At 24.9% G+C, this 27,696-nt stretch overlaps 1 protein-coding gene across 1 annotated transcript; it reads left to right on the top strand.

The window, feature by feature from the left end:
* Nucleotides 1-14,749: 14,749 nt before the first annotated feature.
* On the top strand, nt 14,750-20,058 carry LOC145844551 (uncharacterized). The gene is made up of 2 exons (XM_082951948.1): nt 14,750-14,907; nt 19,495-20,058. Exons 1-2 carry the CDS (start codon nt 14,778-14,780, stop codon nt 19,911-19,913), a joined length of 549 nt encoding a protein of 182 aa, XP_082808074.1. The 5' UTR covers nt 14,750-14,777; the 3' UTR covers nt 19,914-20,058.
* The last annotated feature ends 7,638 nt before the right edge of the window (nt 20,059-27,696 follow it).

Below are 27,696 nucleotides of genomic sequence, written 5' to 3' on the forward strand. Positions count from 1 at the left end.
TTTAGCTACTTAAAGTCTTAAAGCATTCTGAGATAAATATGAGTAATAGAATTGATTTAAATTTTAAAAACTTGGTTTACCTAGCCAATGTTAAAAACATCTATTATTAAATCAAGAATTGAGATAATACAGAGATAAACATTGAATGAATAACGAAGTAATTGTCTTTATGAGTGATCATATTACCAAATAACAATGTAATGGTGAATCAAACAAAAAAGTAAACCTCTTGAATAAATGAACTAAACACTAGAGGTCGGCAAGCTGCGGCCCACGAGCTCGTTTACTTTTTTTAAAGAAATGCTAAATTACAGTAGCCTCTCGCTTATTTACGCACATTGTGTCCACAGAAAAAGTTCGTAAAGATACGAGAGATCGTAAAGATACGAGAGGTCCAAATATACTAACTATAATGGCTGTTATTTGATATTGCTTTTAGTTAGAAGCAGACTTGGGACTTTCCAACTTTTAACAATTTGTCTACTTTATTTATAAATATGAAAACAAAAGATGAATTACAAAACAATTAAATAATTGTTTTTGATAAGAATGCTGTAATTTGATCAGTTTTATTTTAAACATTAACATTCTTAAACAATTTAAAAAAGTTACTTATCAGGCCTATAAAAGTAAAAATACAGACTGACATTCTGGCAGTATTTTTTCTCAGCTTTTAAAATAACTCTCCTTTTTATAATAGCAACTAGTGAACTAAAACAATGTTTTAAAATTACTTGGTTCAGTAAAGGTATCTTTTTACTGCATATTATTTTTAAGTGTGCACATAAATATTTATAAAAAAATTGAAATAAGACATAAGCTAAATCATTATTTGTTCATAAAACATTTTCTATTTTCTAAGTAACTTTCAGTGTAAATTTATTTATTTTTTATGCAAACTAATGTACAGTGTAGACTAGGGTTTCACAAACCTTTTTTTAAATGCCCCTTTGAAGAAATAAAAAAGGCTATTTCCCCTTCCAACAAGACTACTATTTTTTCTTTTTGATCTACATCTGCAACTCAAGAATATCTAGTGTAAGTTTCAAATTTACTAGTAAATACACCTAAGACCTTCTTTTTTTTGCGTTTCATCTGCAACTCAAGAATATCTAGTGTAAGTTTCAAAATTTTAAAACTCCCCCATCCCTTTGTCCCCTTTACTGATTATTGCCTCCAACTTATTTTAATGGCCTCCGGTAACGCCCACTTTAGGAAACCCTGGTGTAGACAAATGCATATTTTTAAAACCAAGTTTTAAAATTATGCTTAAGAAAAATAAAGTGTAATTTGAGCAGGAATTTCTAATATAATTATCAATTTAATGATACAAGTGTAAAAAGACACATTTCAAACAAAAAACAATAAGATATAAGGTAGAACTTTTTTTTTTCAGAATTTAATTTTAATTTTTTTTTTTAGATTGTCTGTGAATATTGAATTATTTTCTAGGAGTGCTAATGTACATATATGTTCATTTTTGAAACCAAACTTTTACTAATACTTAATTTTGATAAAGTTTTATTTAAGCATAACTTTCTATAATATTTTTTTTCCACTACACATCATAGTTAAGTGTCAACAGACACGTTTAAAATAGTTAATAATATGACATAAGTTAAAACAGGTTTTTGTTGAGAGTACATTTTCATTTTTTAAATAATATTTCTTTCAAGTTAAGTTAATTGTTATGCATTGCACACAAACACACAAGAGCTCTTATTTGGAACTACTTATTTAATGTACTTTTGATTTAGGAATGTTAAAATCACTGAAATATGTCATGGTTCCCAAAGAAAAAAAGATGTTAAACAAACGTAAGCAAAAACACATAAAAAAGGTTGATAAATCACAAGAAGTATATTAGTTTCTTTCATAGATATAACTAAATATCTATTTTTATAAATTATGAACTTTTTCTGCGTTTTTTGTGTTTAGTTTTTTAAAAACAATTTTCCCTGTTTAGTTGAATCAATGAACTACCTAAAAATTAAAAAATACTTTATTTCTGAATAATGATGTGTTGCTGTCAAGCCTTAAAAAGGGTATAAAAACAAAAAGAAACCAAAAATATAGATTTGTTGTTTTAAATTTTCGTTAGGCAAATTAATTTTGCAATTTTTTATTTTAATAGAGCAAAAGACTTTAAAACACAAAACTCTTCAACAAAAAGTAATAACTTACTCTGGTACTTAAATATTTGTAGCTATTTGATTTTATAAAACTAAACTATCTGTCCTTTGAGTAGAACTACTTTTTCAAAACCATTTATCCAAAATGGTTTTAAAAATATTTTAACCAAGCACTGAACCAAACATTTGGCTCAGTGCTTGGTTAAAAATTATAATGATCATGGTTGCTACACGCTCAGCAAGATAGCCATTTAACCTGGATCCTGGTAAAAAATAATAAAAAACTGGAATTACCTTAAATTAAGAATGTTTTTCGAATTTAAATAAGTAATCTAGATGAGATAAGAAAACAATTATTATACACAAAAGAATTATTAAATATTTAGATTTTTTACAGACAATTAAAGTAACTTTTTTTTTCAGTAGTTTTATACTAATAAATATTTTTTTAATCTTGAATTTTGTTTTCCACAAAAAAAAAAGATAACTTGCGCTATAAAAACCTGAATATTAATCAGAATACCTAAACGAAAATTCTAAAAAACATGTGGCCTCCCTGACTACCCAAGGTATCTCAGACTTGTTAAAGATTTTTCATAAGTTAAAACCAGACTTTTGTTTAAACTTAAATTGAGTCGATATAAAAGTGAGACAAATGTAAAATTAAGTTGAGTTATTTTTTTACTGATTAGTAATTTAAATCTAATCAGGCTTTATTTTGTTTCTTAGAAGTTGAAAAGACCTTAATTTAATAACTTGTCTCAGAGTTGTTGCCAATCCTTCTGACTAGTATATTGGTATGGGCCAAGGGTAAAGATATATTGGGCTAGATTGTAATTTTTCAAAATTTTTGGCTTAATCTGGCTCTACCATTATCTTTAACAGAATTCAGGCTATTTAGGCTACACTACTTTTTCTTTACCTCAGACAATTTTTGCTTGCTTGATTTTTTTTGTACATTAATTGATTTTTTAATGCTTTTTAGTTTTTGATTTTTTAAAGACTTTTAATATTTTTTTACTTTTAATAAACTCAAATATACCAAAAAACCTGGAATCTTGGAAAAACCTGAAACTTGAAAAATTTTGAAAAAAATCTGGAACTTTGAACAAAATTCATTAAATGACTGGAATTTTGAACAAAATTCATTAAAAACCTAGGAAAACCTGAAATTTAAAACAATTTTTTATCTTAAATGTTAAAATTTCGATTTGACACAAAAAATCTACTGTATAGATAAAGTATTTTTGTGATCATAAAAAGTTTTTTTTAATAAAATGTAGATTTAAAAAAAGCTTTAAGATATCTTGTCAATGTCTTTATACTATTTAATTCAGTTTTTTACCTTTAACTTAATTTTAAACTATTATTAGACCCTAAAACTTGTAATATTATAATCCTGGAATAATTTTTTAAAATCTAGAGAAAATTTGCCAAAAACATTTGGCAACCCTGTAAAGTGTAAACTTTGGTATATCTTATGTAACTAAGACTAAATTTTTTGTTTCAAAAAGTGACAACCCAGTATAAACTTTAGATAATTTATTAAACGTTTACGAATAGTTTACTTATTACAATTAATACCTTTTATAATAAATATAGAAACTTTTAGATCTTAAAATTCTGGTAAATATATTTTACTGAATTAAACTACTCAAAATTTAAAAGTGTGAATTGTATACGACAATCAGGGGAACATTAAATTATTTATTTTAATTTAAAAATTTAAAAACACAATGATTTCTTTGTTCTTTGGCTTTTAAGTACATTTTTTACTGAATTTAATAGCTAAATGATAGAGCTAAAATAGAATTTTTTTTGGGTTTATTGAGTTAGTGCGAAGAGCCCGTAAAAAAATGAATAAACTTTTTAACAACTTTTTTTTAATGAACTAACTTTGCTATTTAGTAAATTTTTTTTCATAAATTTAATACTTTTTGAGATATAGGCCATTTTGTTTTTTTCAGTTATGATATTTAATTATGATCTTACTGGTTAGTCAAAAAAAAAGTTTTTTGCATAAGTTCTAAATTCACTGAGTAATTAAGATATGCTGCGAGAAATGGAAAACCACAAAACGGTTTATAAATGTTTTTAAGTTTTTTAATAAGCATTTTATTTTGAAAATTTTGATAAAATGCCTTAACTACTAATTGAATTTAGATTTTTTTTAAACTAGTACATTTTAGGATTCACTAAATAGCATTTTAAAACATTTGAAAAAACAAATTAATTTAGAAAATAGAGCACAATAAAATACATCTAATCAACTTGCATTTTTATTTCGTATCGTTTCAATCCTTGTAACATATTTGCCCTTCTTTGTTGATTGTATATTAGTTTTCGGCCATTTTCGTTATGTGTTGAGGCCTAGGGTTACATCCTGTTTTTAAATAGAAAAAATTTAATTTTTATTTTTATTCTATTTATGATTGATATATTTATATTTCAATTTTTGTAGTTAAATTTAACTTAAGGAAAACTTGAACTAAAATTCTACAGTAATGATGACATTTGTATAATTAAACCGTTTCTAAATAAACTTATAAGTAAACATATTTTCATTTGTTTACGCAATTATTGTCACAAAGGTGTGATAGTTTTAAAAAGTATACTGTTTTTGTGGCTACAGATGATTTTGACAATAACAAGTGAAACGTGTAAACTTAGTAGAATAGTATAACTTCTAAAAACAAGTTAGAAACTCTACTAAGGTTTGTAAATGAGAAAAGCTTTGTTTTTTGTGAACTACTTACGTATTTTAATTTTTTAGACTTACACTTGTTTTTAGTTGATTTTTTTAAGTTTTAAGTACAACGATTTGGAGTATTTAATTTACTTTTTAGAAATAGTGTTAACCTAAAAAAAATAACTTACTTACCATTACAGTACCTTAAGTAGTTTTATTTATTAAGTTTTAGGAATTAAGTTCAGCTTATTTTTATTAAACGCTTAATTATAAAGTTAATTTGATTGAAACTGTATTTAGTTGGTTGCACTAAAAAAGACCTTATTCATTAATTCATTAATAAATTAAAAATAAAGATATTATAAGAAAAAATAACAAAGTTTCTTTATCTTTAACTTTTTAAGAAAGCATAGAATTTTTAATTGAATTAATGAGGTTGTGCTGGTTTTATAAAAGTTTTACTACTTATAAAAATTTTAGAACATTGAAGATTAATGTAGGTAGAAAATTGTAGTGTAACTTAACGAAAGTGAAGTTAGCTTGGTAACGTTTTCAAGAATTTTTAAAAAATGTCCAAACTTTAGACCCAACTATTTTCCTTATCTTAATAGCTAAATGAATTTTTTTTTTAATGTTAGAGAACGGTCGTTTGTCTTTAATTTTAAAAAAATCCATTGGATTGGGGTTTGAATTTTAGTGTGGGGCCCCTTAGAAAGAAATGAGTTTTTTTATCAATTTCTACTTGGCTGGAATTAAAAAATAATAATAATTTTTTTTTTATTTAATATTCATGTTTATTAGTAAATAGATTCTGTACAACGTTGTTTTTTCCAACTGTTAATATTTTGTACTATTTAGCCTTATTCTAGAACTCCTAATTCCGGAATAAGGCCAAATAGTACAAATTATGAGTTTTGTTATCGATTTTCACTTACCTCGAATTAAAAAAAAAGAAATTAAATTAAACTATTATTTTTTCAATTTTTATATTTATATGTGAACAATGTTATACAATTTTTTTTTTTTTCAACTGTTAATATTTTGTTTTATTTGGCCTTAATTCGATTTAAGAAATCTAGAATAAGGCAAAATAGTACAATATATTAACAGTTGGAAAATAAAAATTATTGTACAGAATTTATTTAAAAATGAATATAAATATTTAAAAAAAAGTATATATTTTTTATATTAATTTTTTTTTTAATTAGAGCTAAGTAAAAATTTATAAAAAATTATCATTTTTTCTAAGGAGCCTCACACTAAAAGTCAAGCCCTAATCCAATAATTTTTTCTTTTATTAAACACTCTCTAAAATAAATAAAAAAGTTTGTATTTAGCTATTAAGATAAGGAAAATTATTAAATCTAAAGTTTGAAATTTTTTTAAAAATTGTTGAATAATGTTACCAAGCTAACTTCACACTCGTCATAACAGATAGTTCTAAAATAAAGTAGAATTGCTTTATTTATTCTGACTGAACTGTAAAAAAGGCTAAGTTTTAAATCAAAATTGCACTAAATTTTATAGACTTTTGTTGCTAGTTTTTGTCTACTAAATTCAATTTATTATTGTTATATAAAACTCGAACATGCATATCTTAAAAATAATTGAATGGTGTGTTAAGCAAAAGTCATCTAATTGATTGTTTAACAAATAAAACTAGAAATTTGTAACTAAACAAATAAATAAAAAACCTTAATTGTATATTTCTTAATTTTTTATTGTAATATGTATACTTAACAGATATTCATCTCTACTTGTTGGATTCAAAAAAGGAATGCATTACATAGTAAAAAAAAATCATTTTTACATATTTTTATAATACTTTACTACTACCTAACATAAGATTTTAAATATTTAAATCTAAGATTTAGAATAGATTTGTAATGCAACATAAATCCGTGAAAATTTTGCTTTTATTTAAGAATTAAGATTTGTTTTTATAAAAAAGAATGATCCTAATAAAATTTAATATCATAAGATATTTACAGAAAAAAAAATCTGTTTAATTACATAAAAAAAACCTTATTGAACTTAAAAATTTATTACTGACTTGACTTATATTAATTAAGCATTTAAAGGTTGAAATTTTGAAAAATTACTTTAGTTTATAAAATTTTATTACTTAAAATATTATTAAACATATTTATTAGTCTAGCATGCTTTTTATAGGAAAAAGTATAACAAAAAATACAATAAGGTGTCAATTTAATTTGTTGCTTTAAATTTTTAACAAAATTATTACTAAAAACAAAAACAACTTAGGTAATAAGTTTTTGATATATTGTAAGTTGTATTCAAGTTATAGGCTACTAAGACGTGTATGATATCTTTTTTTACTTGTTTTAATTAAAACAATTGCTGACTGCTTAGTGTTTTAAAAATTAATTAGGGTTAATAGTTTAGATTTAGAGTTAGTTTTTGTAGTTTGGTTTAACAAATATTAGCTTATATATTTGATATGACATTATAAATTTTAGTATTTAACTTGGATAAATACTTCTTTGTTTATAACTTTTAAGGCGAAATTTATTTTAATAAAGAAATATAGAAAAATGTTTTCCTTAAACTATTTGTGAAAACATATACAAACAAACTGTTTTTTTTTTAAGAAAACTTAAAAGGTTAAATTTAATTCAAAGTTTTTCATACTATAATTTAAACTAAAATAATTTTAGTTACCTTGTAAAATCTGAATATAAAATTAAAAGTTACATAGAGTATCTTAAAGATAATTTTAACTTTTTTTAACGTATTACTTAGTTGTTGTACAATTTAACACAAAAATAAATAGAACTTATAATGTTTTTTTTTGAACTTTAACGTTTTTATATAACTACAAAAAATTTTGAACTAAATTTTACGTTTTTACTTCTAAAGTGCAATTAAACATCTAAAAACTAAACAATTTCAGAAACTTCTTGATTTTTGTCTTACTTTGTTTCCATTTTTTACATTGGCACAAGAAATCATACCAAGTTTTTTAGACCACTTTTGTTTAAACTCAACTTAAAAAATACCAACACTAAAATGTTACTGTACACAAAACTTTCGGCCTAATGGCTAGCGAACAGCTGAAGAAAAAAATCATATTTCTTTACCCGATCTGCGTCAACGTCGGAGCTGTTCTAACCTCGGTATCATTGTTCTTGTTCGACAAATGTCAGCTTTTGGGCGAGATGAGATGGACTGTTGCTGTTTTTTGTGTCATGTGTTTCGTCATAAACATCTTTTTCTGGATAAAGACTTACTTAACTGATCCGGGTGTGATCCCTGCCGGTAGTGATGAGGAGCAAGTTGTGGAAATTTCGAGGCAGCAGCTGCCTGCGAGGACTGTTGAGGTATATTATACTATTTAAAAAAGTGTTTAGGGTAGGAGTCTAATACTCACAAAGGGACACTTTTGCACGAAAGGAGATTTTTGCACGAAGACGCTTTTGCACGGCGTCAACTTTGCACGAGGCGTCACTCTAGAACAAAGACACTTTTGCACAAGTCGAAAATTTTTTAAATATTTTTTTACTATCACTATCACCCCTTACCCTTGGTCCGATATTTTTTTGTTTTTTTATTTATTTTTTTTTTTTCTTGTTTTTTTGATTAATATTTTTTGAGATCAGGGTTGCCACTTTACCTAGAAAAACTTGGAATTTGCCAAATTAGGCAAAAAAACCTGTAATTTGTGAAACATGTAAAAAAAACCTGGAAAAACCTGGCATTTTAACAGTTTTCACATATACAGTAGTAAAATTTTGATTTGGCTAAAAAAATCTATCATACAAATAAAAAAATTTTGTCATCATCAAAGTTATTTTTTATTAAAAAACATATTTAAAGTAGCTTTATAGTTTCTTTTCAATGGTTTTATACTATTTAACATAGTTTCTTACCTTAAACTTAACTTTTAACTAAAAATAGACCCAAAAATGTGAACTTTTAAAAACCTGGAACAAATTTGGAAAACCTGAAAAAAAAATTGAAAAAACGAGTGGCAACCCTGTAAGAGATTTTTTTAATTTTTTTTTTTCTATCACTGTTACCCTTTACCCTCGGTCGGTAGCTGTCTTTTTAATTCATTGTTTTACTTTTTATTTTATAGTATTTTTTTTTACGGTTTTCTTCTTTTTTTTTTGTTTATTTTTTTACTATCGTGCAAAAATGACCTTTCGTGCAAAAGTGTCTTTATGCAAAGGTGACTCTTTGTGTAAAAATGTCTTCGTGCAAAATTGTCTGCGTGCAAAAGTGTCTTCGTGCATATTTTACCCGTTCCTGAGTGTTTAATTTCTTTAAAATAGTTAATTTACTTAGACCTATTTTATTATTAATTTTTTTTGAAACAAGCGTTGCATCACCTACAAAATCTGATCATTAATAATTCAATTTAGTTGATGCTAAATTTTATTTTTATATTAAAAAATTAGGCTCTAAAGTTATTTTAGAACATAAATATTGTAACTTTACTACATAATTAAATTTTACTAAAAAATTTTTTTAGCAGGACCCCTACATAATTTCAACAACCCCAGAAACTCATGACCACTGTGTTTTAATTAATGGCAGACGAGTCAGAAAAAATTATAATTGGTTGTCTGTTGATGAAACTCTGATAAAGTTAATCTACTGTGAAGTTTGCCAAATGTACAAGCCCTTGAGAGCTTCACATTGTAAAAAATGTAACAAATGCATTGAAAAACGAGACCATCACTGTATTTGGATGGGCTGTTGTGTCGGTAAAAGAAACTACAAGTTCTTCTATTTTTATTTAGTGTCCTACATTTTGCTCCTTATTTATATCATCTCTTTTGCAATAATCCATCTGGTAAAGCTTTCAAACCTGCTGGAAGGATTTTCAAACGTAGCTCATGACAGTCCAGGAACCATAGTTGTGTTGATAATTTCCTTTTGTTCCCTCTGTTTTGTACTGATAACGTTTTGTTACCACAACACAATCATGGCAAAGGGACAGTCGGCCATTGAAGAAACAATAAAATGTCAGCATGTAAAGTTATTTTACAGAGGAAGTGCTTGGAAGAATTTCAAAGATGCGCTTTGTACACCAGTTCCTCCTATTAGAACGTAAAACTGGTGTGAAGTTAGCTTGAATAAGTTTTTAAAAAAATGTCCAAACTTTAGATCCAATTATTTTCCTTATCTTAATAGCTAACTAAAAACTTTTGTTTTTATTTTAGAGAGCGGTCCTTTGTCTTTAATATAAAAAAAAAAAACTCCATTTGATTGGGGCTTGAATTTTAGTGTGGGGCCCCTTAGAAAAAAAGAGTTTTTTTTATCTATTTTTACTTAGCTCGAACTAAAAAAAATAAATTTTTTTTTTTTTTTTCTTTTGATATTCATATTTATTAGCAAATAAATTTTATATAACATTTTTTGTTATACAACTATTAATATTTTACAAAAGTTTTTATTTAGCTATTAAGATAAGGAGAATAATTGGATCCAAAGTTTGGACTTTTTTTTTAATTTATTCAAGCTAACTTCACACTCGTGAATGTAATGCAGTCCTTCTATACAAAGTTGACTGTTTCAAAAGAATAAAATTATCTATAGTAATTACGCTTCCTTCTTTTTCCATGTAGTAATTGAAATTTAAATTAGCGCAAAACTTTTTTTCAACTATGTTTATCGCGCGTTCTTTCTTCTTCTTTTTTTATGCAAAAAAATATGAGTTACTGCCAATTTTTACTGTGTTTTTGTTGTATATGTCTGTCATGAAGTTTTATTTGGTTTTTGTACTAAGTATAAATAAAATATATAAAATAAATATTGCTGTTTGTTGTATAGTTAAGTTATATAAATAAAAAAGCCAGCTAGGTTATACATACCGCTTCCAAAATATTTGATTCAAGCAGAAGGTTATTTTAAATTAGATAAATTCTACATCAATTCGTAAAAATTTTTGTTTTATTTGTATAAGTATCGTTTAAGTTTGATAATTTAGTATAAAATTAGAATTCGCATGTTTTAAGGTAGTTTTAAGGCTATGGTAAATAAAATAATGGATATAACACCTATTTCAAACCATAAACACAGGGTGTTTAATATAACATTTATTTACCAATATCTCATGATAATACAGTTTATTGAATAACAAAAAAGAACTCAAAAAGTTTGGTTCAGGACCTGGTGCACAAAGAACCTTTCGGTTGTCGAGTCGCACACCACGGATACATTTTAACGTCTTGCCCAGGACAAGACGTTAACTAACTAACATAAAATTTTATACTAAACATTAAACTATTTAATTTTTATTTAAACTGCAATGTTTAAAAAAAAATACTAATAACTTAGATTTATTGCTGCCAATAAAGTGTATTATTGTTAAAATAAAAACGTTTTTGAAATTACACAGTAATAACTGTTCACAGATTATCAGTCAACAATTCAGCAATATTAAATTTGATTTATGTATATTTCTAAAAAATAAAATTATGTAGGTTTTATTAATATCTACAAGCCATTTTTTCTTTTTCGCGAAATCTAAATAATTCTTGAGATATGGCTAAAACAAGTTTTAAAGAGTATTAATTTTTGATAACTTTTAGTAACTTTTAATTATATAAAAAAAACTTATTTTACAAAAATAAGAAAATGGTTTGTAAATATTAAAAGGACCTACAAACTTTTTTTTCATCAAGTTTATTTAACTTTTTGAGATATAGTTTTTTTTGATATTTTTAAAAAATTCGAAAGGTCAGCACTTAAATTATTCGAACTTTAATTGTCATATAACTGCTAAAGAGTACAACGCGGCCAGAAAATTCTGCTTGGTAGTCTGGAAGCCGTAGTTTTCCCACCCCTTCCTTGAAATACCTGTAAAACAAGCTTCTTATAAAATATAATTTTCTTTGACTTCATAGTTATAATAATGAAAATGTTATAAACTTAAGGTTTTTGATTAAAGTTTGTTTTCAAAATATAAATTTGTTGTAGAGGTCGTTAATTTTTATTACAAGTGTCTTTAAATAATAATAATTTTATATTTCGGCTAGTTTTTAAAGCTATTCTGTTACAAGTCACTGCTCTATGAACACAATTGTTTTTTAATAAATATCTATGCTTTGAAAAAGACTTTTCAATAATTTTACAAGGTTGTATAATAAAATTATCACCTTTAGAGTACTAAAGCAAACTCAAAAAGATATTTAGTAAAATTTTAAAATTACTCGATTACATTTCAATGTTTACATCTTTTTAGATGTATAATTTGTACTTTTGAAAAGAAGTTATTTAAAAGATTCTGTAACAGTATTTGTGTAAAAACTAAACACCTACAAAGTTACAAGTCAAATTTTTTGTACACTGGAGTGTGCTAAGCAGCTAAAACATTTTTAATTTTTATATCAGTTTAATGTTGCATAAATTGTCTTACATAACTTTGTTCTAATCTATAAAGTCTATTTTTATGCATCTAACTTACTTTTTACTAATTTGATAATTTGAATAAAACACCTTATGTGTTTGCAATTAATGATAAATTAATAAATGTACTATTTATTAGAAAGTTAAGAAAATTTAGCTTCTACACTGACAAAAACTACTGTACTTACCACAATTTGTGTGAAAAAGAGGATTATCAGTTGTCTTCTTATTATAAACCGCAGACGTTTCCTTCCTTAAGCCATTTATTTTGGATATTGTTTAATGAGTTAATCTTTTTCCACTGTAATGATTTAAATACATAGGTAAAAAACTTAAGCCGTAAAAAAATCGTAAATAATAGATGCGGTTTTGAAACAAACGACGCCGTATTGTCGGTAGACAGTCAAAAAGGATTTAATAAAATCGCTATTGATTCGCATTTAAAATGTAATAATAATTTTGAATGGTTGTACAACAATTAAACTACTCACCACAAGTTGTATTGGGTGACTCACCATTTTTTTCTGAAATTTATGCGTCGTTTGTTCCAAAGTTTTACGACGACTTCAGTCTCTCTTCAGTTCAAGAAAAAAGTCAGTTTGTCGTTTTAAATGAGGCTTACATAACTGTTAAAATTACTTTAATTCAATTTCTTACAATATAAATTATTTTTGAAGGCTTAAAAACTATAATTCAAAATTTAATTCAAGTACGACAATAAACAAAATTTATGTGGGTCTAATTAACAAAGTTATGATACTAAAACGAAACTGAGATATGTATTTTTAACCGAAAAAAGTTAGAATTATCAAAATTAGCCATACTTTAGTAAGTTTTGGAATATCTATAACCATATCTCAAAAAATATTTTAAATTTTGAAAAATTTTAAATTGCACATGTAGATCTTATTAACAAGATAAAAAAAAAAAAAAACTTGAAAAAATTTAGAGTAAACTCAAAAAAATTTGAATTTAAATTTTCGTCATTTGAATTGTTGCGAACCACTGAATGAGCTTAGTTTATAAGTAAGAAATAATACAACAAAATGATGTGAAAACTTAAATTTGTCTTGAACAGAATCTCATTTTCTGTTTCTACATACATAGTTTAAATTCTTTTTTAATAAATTGTTATAGCAATGTTACTTACTTAATTTATATTAATTCTAGTGTTGACTTTTTTTTTCTTATAGGTGCTACATATAATTCATTTTGGTAATTCCATTAGCATAGTGCTTAAAATTTTTTTTTTAGTTTTGCGAGCGATTCATAATCTAATAGTTTTATAACATTTTTTTATAAGTAGAGTTTTTTATTTTTTCTTGTTTTCCTTTATATGTCCTGGACAAGACGTTATAAAGCATCCGTAGTGCGCGACTCGATAACAAAAAGGTTCTTTGTGAAGCTAGTCCTACCTAGGACCAAATATATCGCTCAATAAACTATATATTTACAAAAACTTTATTTAATTAGTCTTGTGTTGTCCAAAATGAAAGCTTAATTGTTTAATATGCAGTAGGTGTTTTCTATTATTCTATTATTTTAATTGTAAGTTAATATTATGCACTATAGCTTTAAAAAAAATTTGATAAGTTGCAAATTGTTGTTTTTACAACTTTTAGTGTAGTACTTTTTATTTGCATCACATATTTATATTTACACCTTAACTTACTTCAATATTCAAAAGTGAAATGATTTATTTATTTTAAATTGATTCTAGATAGAGTTGCATAAGTTCTAGAACGAAACAGCTCTGAATACTTAATAAAGGTTTCTAAGTTTAAAACTTTAAAAAGCATACTCGAGTATTTATGTGTTTATTTCATTTCATGAATTTAGTAACTGTGCTCCACAGTTTTCAATTTGCATGATCTTTTTTTTTGAATATAGTTGTTTTTTTTTTTTGAAAAAGCTCGTTCTAAAACTAATGCCTATAATAATATAGAATGAATAAAAAAATATCAAATAACTTTTTCTGTAGGCTTTTTTACCAACCCAATTAGCCCAAACTCAAAAAAAGTCATTTATTTCAAAATAAAATTTGTTTATTTTATTTTAATTTGTGGGTTGAAATTTCTAAAACAATAAAATTGTCTCACTCAACCTTTTCCTTACTTTAAATTGTCATTGTTAGGCTACCGTTTTGACAGCATTTTAAGTTTTCTTGCCGTTATATTTGCTTTTTTAAATTCGTTAGAATTGAGATGGATATGTTGGAAATTTACCGTTTCTACTTATTTTGTTCAAAGAATATTTCAGGGCCTGATGTTCAGGCTTTACTTTAAACTAAGAAGACTTTAGCTTTTACTTAGGGGATCTTACTAAACGTGATTTGAAATCAGTTCTTTTTGAAATTGTTAAAATCTAACATTGTGTGCATTCCAGTGAACTTGAAAATACAATGTTCTTCTCTAATAAATTTTTTTAATTTGTATTTGCTTACTGGTGGTTCATATTTTAGTGCAATTCTTTAAAAAGTATTTTCAAATTAAACATTTTATGCATAGATAGGTGTTAAATTACAAATTGTTTTTTTTAACAGAATCATATTTAAAGTACATATATTTTAAGCTTTTAAAATGGGGTTTTATAAAAAAAGCAATGTAACTGCCTATAAGAAAGGAGTTGCAACACCTATATCAGAAATAGAACTAATAAAGAAAAGTTCAAGAAGCCCATCATCTTTTTCAATTGATTTTGTCAACAAAGGTCTGTTTTTTAACATGCACTTTAATGTTGCAGGGTTGCCACACAATCAGAAAGTGACAACCCTGATATTGCCAAAAACTTTCATGTTTTTCATTAGAATACAATTTTTAATGGGTTAAGTTATTTTATAATTGAAAACTTTAATTCTTAAGTAATACTTAAACAATAGTGTAGTTTTTAACAGATTTTAATGTACCATCTTTTTTAACTTAATTAAGTAATTGAGAAAGTTGTTAATATTTTATCTTAATTCAAAAGTACTTTTTTTTTTAATACTTACAAAAATTTGGCTTAAAAATTCACTTTTTATAAATCCTTTATAATTAACTTTTTTAATAGAAATTTTAATCAGTTATAAGCATAGAACTGATAAATTATTGTATTAAATCAGACTTCCATTTGCTTTTGATCAATATATTTTGTTTTAATATCAGTGTATTTTATAACAGTTATAATTTTACTATAAACTAGTCATATTATTTCAGCTATAAACATTTTATTGGCAGGACATTATTTGATATAGAGATTTTTTTTTTTGTAAATATTTATATAATAAAATTGAATAAACATTACTCATTGATTTAAAGTAGTTATTTACTACAAAATCTACAATCATTATACTCTATCATAGTGTCATTTCTACTAAACGGTTAAAACTGAAATATAAATATTTGAAAATGGTAAATTAAGGAAAATTTGTATACAAAATAAAAAAGTGTTTTTAGTAGTAAAAACAAAGTCTAATTTTAGTATCAACTCAAACATATACTCACTATTTTGTTACTTTGTTTTTATAAAAACCAGTGCATTTATCAACCTTTTTTCAGGGTTTTTACAAGCAGCACTAAAAAAACAAAATGCAGAATACATATTTAAACTAGCAGAAATATTATAAAAAAAAGTATTTTTAGTTTGTGAATTCTATTAGTAGCGCTGCAACACAATCAGCACAACTCAGATTAGTTTAATTTTTTTGTAAAACTCAGGCCAACCTAGGCTAGTTTAATTCTTTTTAACTCTGACTCAGTCCTTTTTTCCAAAACTCCAGTAAGTTTATATGTATGTGCCTAAAACTCTGTTTTTTTTTAGTTATATTTTTATGAAGAAACCTTGTTATTTTTTTGGATTTATCATAAACTTAGACTAGTTTATAAAGTTCAGAATTTCAGGCTTTTTTTGCTTTAAAGAGTGACAACCCTGAATAAAAAACTTTTGTAACTGTCAAGGTAATATTCCTTATTCCTAAAAGCTGTTTTGATTCTTGTAGTAAAAGTAGTACTAAATGATAGCTAATACACAACTCTACAAAATAAAAATAACTACTATAAAAATGCACATCCTATATCCTTAATATGTTGTAAAACTCTTATAAGTATATTTGAATACTTTTTCTTGTAGTATTCCATTTGTATTTTAGAACAATAATCACATATATTTTTTCATATTAACCACCAAATTAGTCTCTTTAAGTTAAATTTAGCAGTACACTTTGTCTAAGTACACTTTGCTTAAATTATTTTGTTTAATGTAAGTAGCACTACTTAAGTATCAGTTGTTAGGCAAGTTCAGCACAGTAAAATCAGAAAAGATGAAACAATCAATGTTTTTAATTAGGGCATTAAAAAAGTATCTAATAAGGAATTAAATAAATACTCTACTTAACAAAATCAACTTTTATTTACAGTTAAAAAAAAACATTAAAACAATAATTTTATTTTTTGAAAATAATAATATAATCTTTTTTAAGATGATGTCCTGAAATTAAAAAATTGTTAAGTTTTAATATCAAATAAACTATACTTTTATGATTAGTAACGCTTAAATAATAGTTTATTATTAAGTTGTGTCTATTGGTATGAAAATGTTTAAGTCTATAAAAAAGTTTAAAAACAAAACTATTAAAGAATAAAAACTGAATAATGTCGTTTCATTTTATTATTCAAAAGTTTTTTGTAACTTATAAATGAAATTTTGTACCCAGATACACACTTTTGTAAAAACTGGACAAGAAAACACTTTTTTTTGATTTTTTAAAGTTAAAACTAAAAAAACTAGTAGTTTATGAATAATAAACGTTGTTATATACATTTACTTATGTTATAACTTTTAAATTGGTAATTTTCTAGAAATCAGATTTTGTTTTTGAACTTAATTGAAACTAGTTTTCTGTTTTGAAGTAATATATAACTTAACTTTTAAGTATCAGAGATATATTTTGCTTAAAAAAGCTGCAGTTTTAATTTTGTTCTTAGTTGATTTTTTTTTTAGAAACTTTTGTTAGTATTTAGATAATTTCTTAATTATTGTTAATTAGTAAGAATATCTATTTGTAGATAGGATTTTGGTATGGTGAATTTAAGTTAGGGTTAAATTAAATATTTCCTCTAAAGGAGATGAAATCTAATTATCTTTTTAATGAGGAACAAGCTTACAGCTCATAAAATACCAAGAGGATTCAATTAACTATTTGTTAAGTTATCTATTTATTAACGCAAAATTTTAATTCAAGTTAGTTTAAACATGGATTGTACATAATTTTTTTGATTTTAGTCTTGCATACCACAATTTACACTGACATTTTCTCGCCATTAGAAGTCAGCTCCCAATAGGACTTATAACTAGAAGATACTACGTAGTTTATTAGTTTGGTTGTAGTGGCAAAGTTATAAGACTTCTGAGTAATTTTTGTTACTTGTTCATATGATTTTTTTAAAGATATTGTACCTTAATAATATCATAAAATTTTGAGTAGTATGATATTGAATTTTCACATAGCTTCTACAGATATACTTAACATTTAATTCTAAAGTCCTCGCTCACAATGGCTGGGCTAAAAAAAAACAGATACTAGTTTAGAAATAAATTCACAACTTAAAATTTTTTACAAAAAAAATAGTGACTCTCAAATTTATTTTGAAAAGCCAGGAAGTTTTAAGTAATTATATTGACAAAAACTGACATTTTGAAAATATTGCCTTAAATTCGGTATAAGTTAATTTACAAAAAGGAAATTATTTAAAATAAATTTGCAATTTAATAATCTACTCAAAAAATAAAGTTTTACAAACTTCTTGGTGTTTAATAAACTTCTAAGCTTATCAAAAAACTGTCATTTGGAGAGTTTTCATAATTGATATCAACTGATTCAGCCTGACACATAATAATCCTTGTTTGAAGAAAATTGTAACTTTGTTCAAATAGTATTTTAAATTATTTTTTTTACTAAAGGTAGAGTTTAAGTATCAAACCTCAGTGGAAAACTTTTTTACATAGACAGTAAGTCAATTTAAATTTTATGCTAATATAAGTGTTGAAGAAAGTTAAGTTTTGTTTAGTCTTAGTTTATTTAGTTAAGATTTTAATTAAAAGTAAACAATTAAAACTAAGAAAGCTTTATTTTTTAGGCTCTCCAAAACTAATATACAAAATGGATAAAGAAGGAAAAGTTACAGGTTTGTTAATAAAATACTCAAAAAAAACAAGCTTGTTAAATGTTTTGGACATTTGTTGAACAGAGAGGAGTTTTTTTTGTATTTACATTTAATTTCAATCTAATTCAGTTTTGTTTCGAAAATGTTATTTCTGGCTAACATTATATAAAAAACAAAATACTTTATTGAAACAAAACTGATAAAGTATTTTGTTTTTTATATGTTGCTAGCCAGAAAACACATTGCTTGTTTATTTCGTTCTGGGAACTTTTAACTTATGAATAGTACAATATATTTTGAAGAATTTATTTTAAAAATAGTTTTGAAACTACTTATTTTTTTACTTATTAGTTGTGACATATTGCAAGACTGGTAGTTTTTGATTAAAAAGAATACAGCTATTCAAGAGTAATAAAATGTTTTAAGTAATTTTTGTTTATTAGTTCATTGCTTTGATTTTAAATTTGTAAAATTAAAAAAGCTTTTTTATTATTAATAGAAACGAGTTGTCATTGTTATTTAAAAATGAATATTTTGGTAAAAATATTTAAAGGTTACTTGGTAAATATTTAAAAATGTAATTTAGTAATTTTTTTAATTTGCTGTTTTGAAGTATTTTCAAATATGTTGACACATGAAAAAATTAAAAGTACTGTAATGATTTTAATCTCATTTAGTTTCATGAATTTAGATTAAAATATTTTTTTTAATGGCATTAAACTAAAAAAATCAATTATTATACAGCTGTTGTAAAAATGTCAGTTTTGATATGTTGTTTAAGTTTAATTAATGTCCTTTTTTATCTTTTAAAATACTGTAAAGCTGTTACTATTTTAGATACAACTGATCAACTTTATTGAAAAATTATCTAATGTCTACATCTAAGCTTACAATTAAAGTAGTATTTGTTTAGATCTATGTTTGTAGTTATATTGTTCATTATACTGACTCGTAAAATTTCTGACCAAACAATATTTAAATTAATTAGTATAACAACAACACCCTACAGCTGTTGTAACATAAACAAAAGTTTTTAAGTGATTTAATATTTAATTTAAAAACTTTTTTGAAAAATGTTATAATAACTGTTCACAAATAAATTTGTATAGCTCAACACAAACACACGCATCTGCTCACTTCATCTATTATTTTACAGCGTTGAAAAGCCACCAGAAGCACGACTCTCCCCTGGTGCTCACCGACACGCCTCCCACCCGCAACGCGACCATCTACTCGCTGAACGCGTTGGGTCCGAACAGCAACAACCTGCTCGTGACCAGGAAGAACCTTCCGCGCGACCATCATCACAGACCGCCACCTCCCAGACAGAACGTCCCGGATGAAAAGAAAGTGTTGGTGAAGCCGCTGTGCAAACCTGCTATTGTACATAAAACTATTCAGAAGCAGGCTAATAAAAAGTATTCGAACAAAAGTCTTATTGACAAGAAGACATATATAAAGGGTATCGTTGAGGAGTGTAGCAATCTGAGGGGACAAGTATGGATCGGTAAATACTTGTTGAAGGATACAGCTGGAGAATCAAAGTTTAAGTATCCGCCTTTAGACAAAATGTGAATAGTGACTTGTAAAGTTTTTTCTTTTCTTTCACAAATGAAGTTTTCTAGGTAAATGAATTCCAAAATGTTTTCTTTCTATCGATAAATAAAGTTTCTTATTACTTACTGTAGATAATTTTAGCACCGTTACGAGATTAAAAGTTTCTAAACTTGCATTTGTTTTTTCTCTTTAACCTTATATGTGTTTTTACTTTTATAAATTTAAGTAGTATAAGTATTATTTCTAGCTTTAAATCATTGTTTTTAAACTGAAAAAGTTTTATATTTTATTTTAAGTTCTTAAGTTGCTCCATATTAACATCTACAACAGTTTCCGTGACATCTACGATTAAGACTCATTATTAAGACTCATCATGCTGAAAATACTTCAGAAACGCTGTTTATTAATGTCTTATATAGTTATAAAGTACAAGCATCAAAGTATTTAAAACCTAATTACAGTTATAAGTACATAAAAGCTCGATTTTGCTCATTTAGATTAGTACTTAAGAAATATATCCTTGACGCTTGAAAGCTTTTTATTTATTAGTTTACATCGAAATTTCGCCGACTGTTTTTCTTTGAAATCAAAATTCGTTAAGTTCAGGGTTTCCCAAACTCGTTTTAGTTAACGCCCCGTTTCGGAAATAAATAATAAAAATGTTGTTTTTAGATACTGCCCCTCAATTATTTAACAACCCATTTACTATTTTCTTGCCTACTAATTAAAGATCCCTGTTAGCATTTTAAGGGGCATTTCGCTCACTTTGGCAAACCCTATTTAGTAGAACTATTTTTTTAAGTTGAGACTCTTTTTCTGGTCCACTTCAAAACTCTTTAAAAACTGCTTGACATTTTTCCTTGTAATTGATTTATACTTTGAAAAAATTATTCAGATTAATGATAAAAAACCTTGACATGGTATAATTATATTTGTAATTTTTAGCTTAAATTACAATAAGGTAGGCAACTTTTTTAGTCAACAAAATGTTTTCAAAAATGAACTAAGTTAAATAGTTTGGCTACGCAATTTTGAAAACGTTTACTATAATAAACGGTGAAATATTATTGAATAGATTATTTTATAAACACTTCTAGGTAGTACATTAAAAGTTTAATTTAGAAAAATAATTACAATTTTTTGCACTGTTTTTCTATTCACTCATTTTTTATTAATAATACTGTTTTACTTTGATAAAGCACATAGTTTTTTCTACCAGTAAAATAGTAGCTCTCTTATTAGTTACATTAATATTTTTAGAATAATTAACTTTATAAAGTTGCTATCATACACTTTACGAGCATCTTAGACTGTTCAAATACTGTTAGCTCTATTATCTACAACTGGTTTAATAAAATATAAATAAACCATTCAAATCATGTTAGTTTCCATAATATTTCTTAGTAAAGCTCCTAACCAGCTCTAAATTGAAAATAATTGAAACCACTTACTTAGTACATATTTTGTTTAAGTATATTTAAGTGTAAAAAAAGATTATAAAATACAGTAAATCAAGCTTGAATACTGAAAAAATGATAAATGTAGCAAAAGGATTTTGTATTTACAAAAAAACTTAAATATATAAAAATACGTTAGAACTAGAAAAAATACTTTTATAGCTTGAGTTACTAATAAAGAATTCAAACAAGTTTGAGTTTTTTTAATTAAAAAAATTTCAAACAGGCACCAGTCTAATTATTACTATTTTTTTTTAACATTTTTTTTATAACTCAGTAGGAACTCCGCATAGTTAATTGAAGTGTTGTTTCTGCACAAAAATTTATGTAAATTGATAGCCGAAATATTTTTTGATACATTATACCATTTAATCTATGTTAGAACGTAACTTTTTATCTTAAATTACTTATATATTTCAATGAAATATTACTTATAATACGTTAAGTAATTGTCTTTTTAATCTTTCAAAAACTTTTTACAATTTCAAATTTTATTAACTCAATACCTTTTTGTTCATTTAAGTATAAGATGAAACACGCAATATTTTATCAAAAAAAAATCTTACTTTAAAAATTTAAAAACTTAATTTTAATAATTTAAGTTTTTTGAATACATTTCATTAACAAATCTACAAACGATTGCCAAGTAATTTCAATTATAACATTAAAATATTATACAAAAACAAGTACACTAGAAATAAATAATAACAACTAGAACTTATTATAATGATTTAAACTCAAATTAAATATAGACTTAAAAAACGAAGTTAAAGTACAATTGAAAATACTTACTACATAATTTGTTTTTTTGTATCTTGCACAACTTAAATTTAGTTAAAACTCTGCGAGGAATAATAAACTACCCTGAGTAACTATAAATTAGCTAGATTAGTCTGAGTTTATTTTAAATCTTTAAAAAATATATATTTATATACTGAGCGTTGTGTTTCAGTAGGGTACAAAGTGTTTAACGTAGTACGAACAGAAAACTATTTAGATTACAAATATATGCTTAAATGTATACAAATCAGTCTTGAAATATCTTCAAGTACATTAAAAATTCCAATATTTCATGCATATATACAGAAAAATAAATATTCTTTCAATGTGTAGTTTAAGATAAAAAACACGAATAACTGTTCACAAAATATTTAAGATGCTGAGAATCACTGATAGCAAAACTGTAAATTTATGCTTTTATTTTTTATGTTTACAGAAAACAATTTTAAATACGTATTTTATGATTTATTAAAGCTAGTCGCAAGGCAGCCATTGTTATAAACTAAAATAAATACTTTAAAACTAACATGATAAAATTTAAATGGTAAAACAAGAGTAAGTATTAGTTGTAAAAAGTATTAAAACTAACCCAAGTTAAAGTAATTTGGAATTAAATAAATAACTAACCAAAGTGTTTACAAAACATTTAATTCGGTTTCTCAAAAAAAAATAGCTTAAGACAGCCTGAGTTTTTTCAAACTATATTAAGAAAATCTAAATTAGCTTGAGTTGCCTAAATCTATTAAAACTTTTTAAAATCTGAGTAGCCTGAATGTTTGTAAACTCTTCTCATACCAATTATACACCACATACAAACTCTTTATATTACTCCATACCAGGGGTCGACAAACTGCGGCCCACGGGCCAAATGTGGCCCTCAAAGCCAAAATCTGCGGCCCGCGAGTTACTTTCTAGTTAAAAACTTAATTTCAAAAAAGTTAAAATAAAACGTTTTGCAATAAAAACTTACAGCCAGGCTCTTACTTTACTAAATACTGTTTAAAGGTGCTATTTTACTGCTTATTTTGTTATAATTTTGTAATACTAATTACTGTAACTATTTTTAAATAACTGCGGCCCTCGAAGACTTTTTTTTAAATAGTGCGGCCCGCAAAGCATATTTTTCTGAAAAAATTGGCCCGTGCGTTACAAAAGGCTGTAACAGAACAAAACAGTATTTAGGATCCACATGATTTACTTTTAAACAAATATACAGAAACCACAAATCATCGTTCAACAATATTAACAAAACACAAACAACAGAGCTGGCGAACTACATTTTGAATTTGAAAGATAACAACACAGACTACAAAATTAAATGGGAAATATTAGACAGGACAAAATAAAAATTCAATACTAAATTCGGCTGCAAACTTTGTAACTTAGAATATATAGAAATTGCTAAATCAGATAATAATGTAACACTAAACAAGAAACGCGAAAGACAAAATATATGCATTCACTACCAAATAACTTTTTTAGCGAAATTAAAACTAACTAAAATTTAAAACTAAGTAAAATTAAGCCGCAAACACGAATAGATAAAATATTTTTTTAAATAATTTAAAACATTTTCCTAGCATAAATTAACAAGTTCAGCGTATTTTTTCAAACTCAGCTCACTGTACTCTATTTATCTCTAATTAACTCTGTCTGTTATTACTACGTCATAATCATTGTAAAAATTTTCACTTTCTAAATTTTTGTTTAAAACTGTAATAAACAATATCTTACTGAGGAGTATATGGGATTTTATATATCATATACGAAACGTTCGTCTAAACTATTGGTTTTTGTATAACCAAATAAATATTTAGCTCCAATTCAATTTTTCGAGCACTATCGACCAGAACTTTTCATAAAATCTTTAATATATTTATGTATATATATACAGCAGGGGCGTGTTACGACTGGTTTCCTCTGCAACCCCTGAAAAAAAGAAGTATAACGGAAAAATCTTAGATTATTTAACCGAAAATTTTAAAATTTATTTATATTTAGTTGTGCTTTTTTACTAAACTTTTGAATATTATTGACCTAATATGACGTAGTTTTGCAAGTTTTATTTTTAAAAAAAAGTAAAAACAGTATAAAAATGTTATACTTGCAAAAGTTGCACATATGAACAATAAAACTTTTGTTACAAATTACGCCAACAAAAATTGTTTATAAAATAATTTTGAGTGTTATTACAAGTGAAAGGGTTTCATTTTTAATTTTGGAAACTTTAATTTTTGCTGAAGTTTCGTTTCAAAAACATAAGTAATTTTTGACAAAAATTTGATGTTTAGCTAAATTCTTTTAACTGGAATTGTTCGACTTATCAATTTATTTAAATATCGTGATAATGTTTTACTAATACTAATACAGGTTAGTTACTAATTTTAGTTAGTTCTCGTGTGCAGTTTCTTATTTAAAAAATGTTTTCGTTATTCATGTTAGCTTCACAATGTAAGACAAAATTTTCACATGGTCAATAATAAATAACATAGGTGTATATTTTAATTGTTTTACTAAAATTTGAAGAACTGTATTACTACAAATTTTATACAGTTATGTAGTAGACATTCATGAAAGTTTCAAAAGTGTTTATTTAAACTTTAAAGCTACCACAGAAAATACTTTGGTTTTGATTAAAAAAATGTGATACCTCACTGAAAAAATTCTAAACACGTCCCTGATATATATCGTATGCAGAGAAGCCAAATGTAGCTGAAACGCGGAAAATTAGTTAAAAAATGAGCTATTTTCCACAATAGCTGTTAGCTTAGCATAAACCTCTTTTAACCGAAATTTTTATTTTTGTAGCAGAACGGCCTCAAGGGGCGTCACGTAAACGTAAAGAAGAACATTTTGAAAAATAATTTATCAAAGTTTATAAACTGTAGTAACAATGCTTGTAACTACAAGTTGTAAGGTTTAAAATAATAAATTTAAACTGTGACAAGTTAAATCATTGTAAAAGGTTCTAAAGGAACACTGCTCTTCAAATAAAGTAAATTTGGAAATATTTAAAAAATGCTCATGCTCATAACTTTTATAAAAAAAATCATCAGTTTTAAAAAGCCAATTTTTAATATGTTTTAAAATTTCAATTAGTTATATATATTTTCTTTTTTCAGATAGAAAATTAAATAACTTATTTAAATGTTAATTTAAACTTATTTAAACTTTTTTATATTGTTTTACGAAAATAAGACGAAATAAGACTTTCAGCAAAATAGTAAGCTTAGTGAGTTGTTTATGAAACATTGCCACTAAATTAATTACACTAAAAATACAAATTTTTAAATTTACAAAGTGTTCAATTTAATGTTAAGAAGCAAAATAGAGGAGGGTGGAGTAAATCTGATGGTTGTCTACCATAAAAAATTAAAATATCCTAGAAATAAAATAATAAATTGTGATTAAAGTCTTAGAATAATTAAAGATTTTTATCAAAAATTTATCAATTTAAAATTTTAAAATTTTAAATTTTGTTTAAATTTTTGTATTCTATTTTATATGTTTGAATGTTATAATGAATTTTTAAATGCCTTATTTAAATTTCAAATTTTATGATTTCATTCAAGTAATATAGTTTATAACCAAAACATTACTATATTCAAATTACTATTTATTCAAACATAAGTTTATCATTTTTTCAAAAACAAAAATAAGGTTTAACATTTTTTTTTAGTTTTTAGAAATGTCTCTTTGACTTAATTTTTGCACATTTTTGCTGGTCACTCTTTACTAAAAAAAAACAACAGATTTAGTCTTAATGAAATTGGTAAATAAGATTTCTTGTAACAATCTATCTGCAAATTTTAATTTAATTATGTCTTGCATTATAAAGTCTAGGACTGTTTGTATAGTAGCCATATAAAAAGTAGCCTACAAATGTGCATAATTGTGTTAACCATTAAAATGATGAAATTGGTTAACCTGTGTTATTAAATTAGTCCAGTTTTATAAGCTAACTCTTATTAAAAATATCTTTGAAGACTCTCCTTTTGTAACAACTAAATATTTTAACTGTATACTTATTAATTATTCAAGAATTATCTAAATGACTTTAGACTAGTAAAAAACACTTTATCTATTATTTTAGAACTTAACAGTTATATAATGTTTTCTTTTTAATATTTATCATTTTATTTACTCTTTTTAGCTCTTCTTTGATTTCTTAAATAAGTTCTTCTGTTATTTGATAAATATTTTTGTTACAATTTTGGTTTTGATAAATTATGTTTTACAAGAATTCTAGAAGTTATGATTTTATAGCTTAAGTTTAGAAGTGTAGAAATTTTTCTAAAAACAGCTGTGTTTAAATCAAAACTAAACAATGTCTTTTATTCACTAAAAACAATTAATCAAGTATTATGTAAAACAATCCTAAAAAAATTAAAAATAAATTTTGTGTAATAAGTATAACAAAATAATAGTTAAATAATTGATCTTAATCATCTAATTGTTATAAAAAAGAATCATTAAGAACAGTTTTAATAAAATAATCATTATAAAATTTGATAGATTTGCTTCATTAAAAAAGTTTTCAGCTCACATTTCCCATATCCTACAATATATGAGCAAACAAGTAAAGTTATGGCTTTTAAAGCATTCAAATAGTCAATGAAAATGTACTTTAGTTTTTGTGGTGGACTTTAGATAAAATTTTTGTGCTAAGAATTAATGTTTTAGTTTTATAGTTTGTTTGTATCATGTAAAAATTTAACATCAGTAGATTAGTTTTATTTATAGTATCATCCATCAAGTCTATACTAAGATATTTTATACAACTAAAACCAGTTTCAATTAACTTTTAAGATATATTCAGTTAAAAAAAAGTTTCAGATACATACTGTGTGTGGCACTCTTAGGCTAGTATGAACTTCTTTTGAAATCTCATGCTAGTGCTGATATCCTTTAAGTATCTCATACCAGTTTGTATGCCTTAATTATTTCTTATTTGTTACAAATATTGATTTTTTAAATTCTTCTGTAATTATTTAGGTATCTTTTTGTATTTAAACTTAATTAGTATTATTTTTAATCAAAAATTTTATAACAAAAACGTTTTGTTTCTATTTAATTATAAACTCTAACTAGTCTGAGGTAACACAGACTGACTATTTTGTCTCAAAGAGTGGCAATTCTGATTATTATTAACTCAGATAAATTATAATTACATTAACTTAGTAGTTAGAATAGTTAAAAGCAAAGTATACATTTGTAAGTTGTTTAAAAAGTAGGAAAAACATCTATCTAACTAACTAATGAATTTTTATTAAGTATTAAGTAAAGAAAAAAAATAATATTTTTTTAATAGCTTATTACTAACAAAACAATGTTTTACTCCTATATTTGCATATAGGAGATCCTCAGTTGTTGTTAACAAATTTGAAAAAAAAAGTTTGACCAAATAAATGGAAGTAAAATACAATTAAAAACAAAATATTGAAATAGGCATTTAAGTCAAGAACTTTAAATTGATTAATTTAAAAAAAGTAACAATATTACTAAAAAAATATGTACAAATATGTTTCCCAATATTTATTTAATCCAAAATACTAAAAAAATAT

Source organism: Thalia democratica, chromosome 9 (genome assembly GCF_965202585.1).
Source record: "Thalia democratica chromosome 9, ktThaDemo2.hap1.1, whole genome shotgun sequence".
Lineage (NCBI taxonomy): Eukaryota > Metazoa > Chordata > Thaliacea > Salpida > Salpidae > Thalia > Thalia democratica.

Coding starts and splice junctions, on each gene's coding strand:
- LOC145844551 (XM_082951948.1), top strand. CDS start 14,778: ATGGGGTTTTATAAAAAAAGCAATGTAACTGCCTATAAGAAAGGAGTT. Junction 14,908..19,494: donor AATTGATTTTGTCAACAAAG/GTCTGTTTTTTA, acceptor ATTATTTTACAG/CGTTGAAAAGCCACCAGAAG.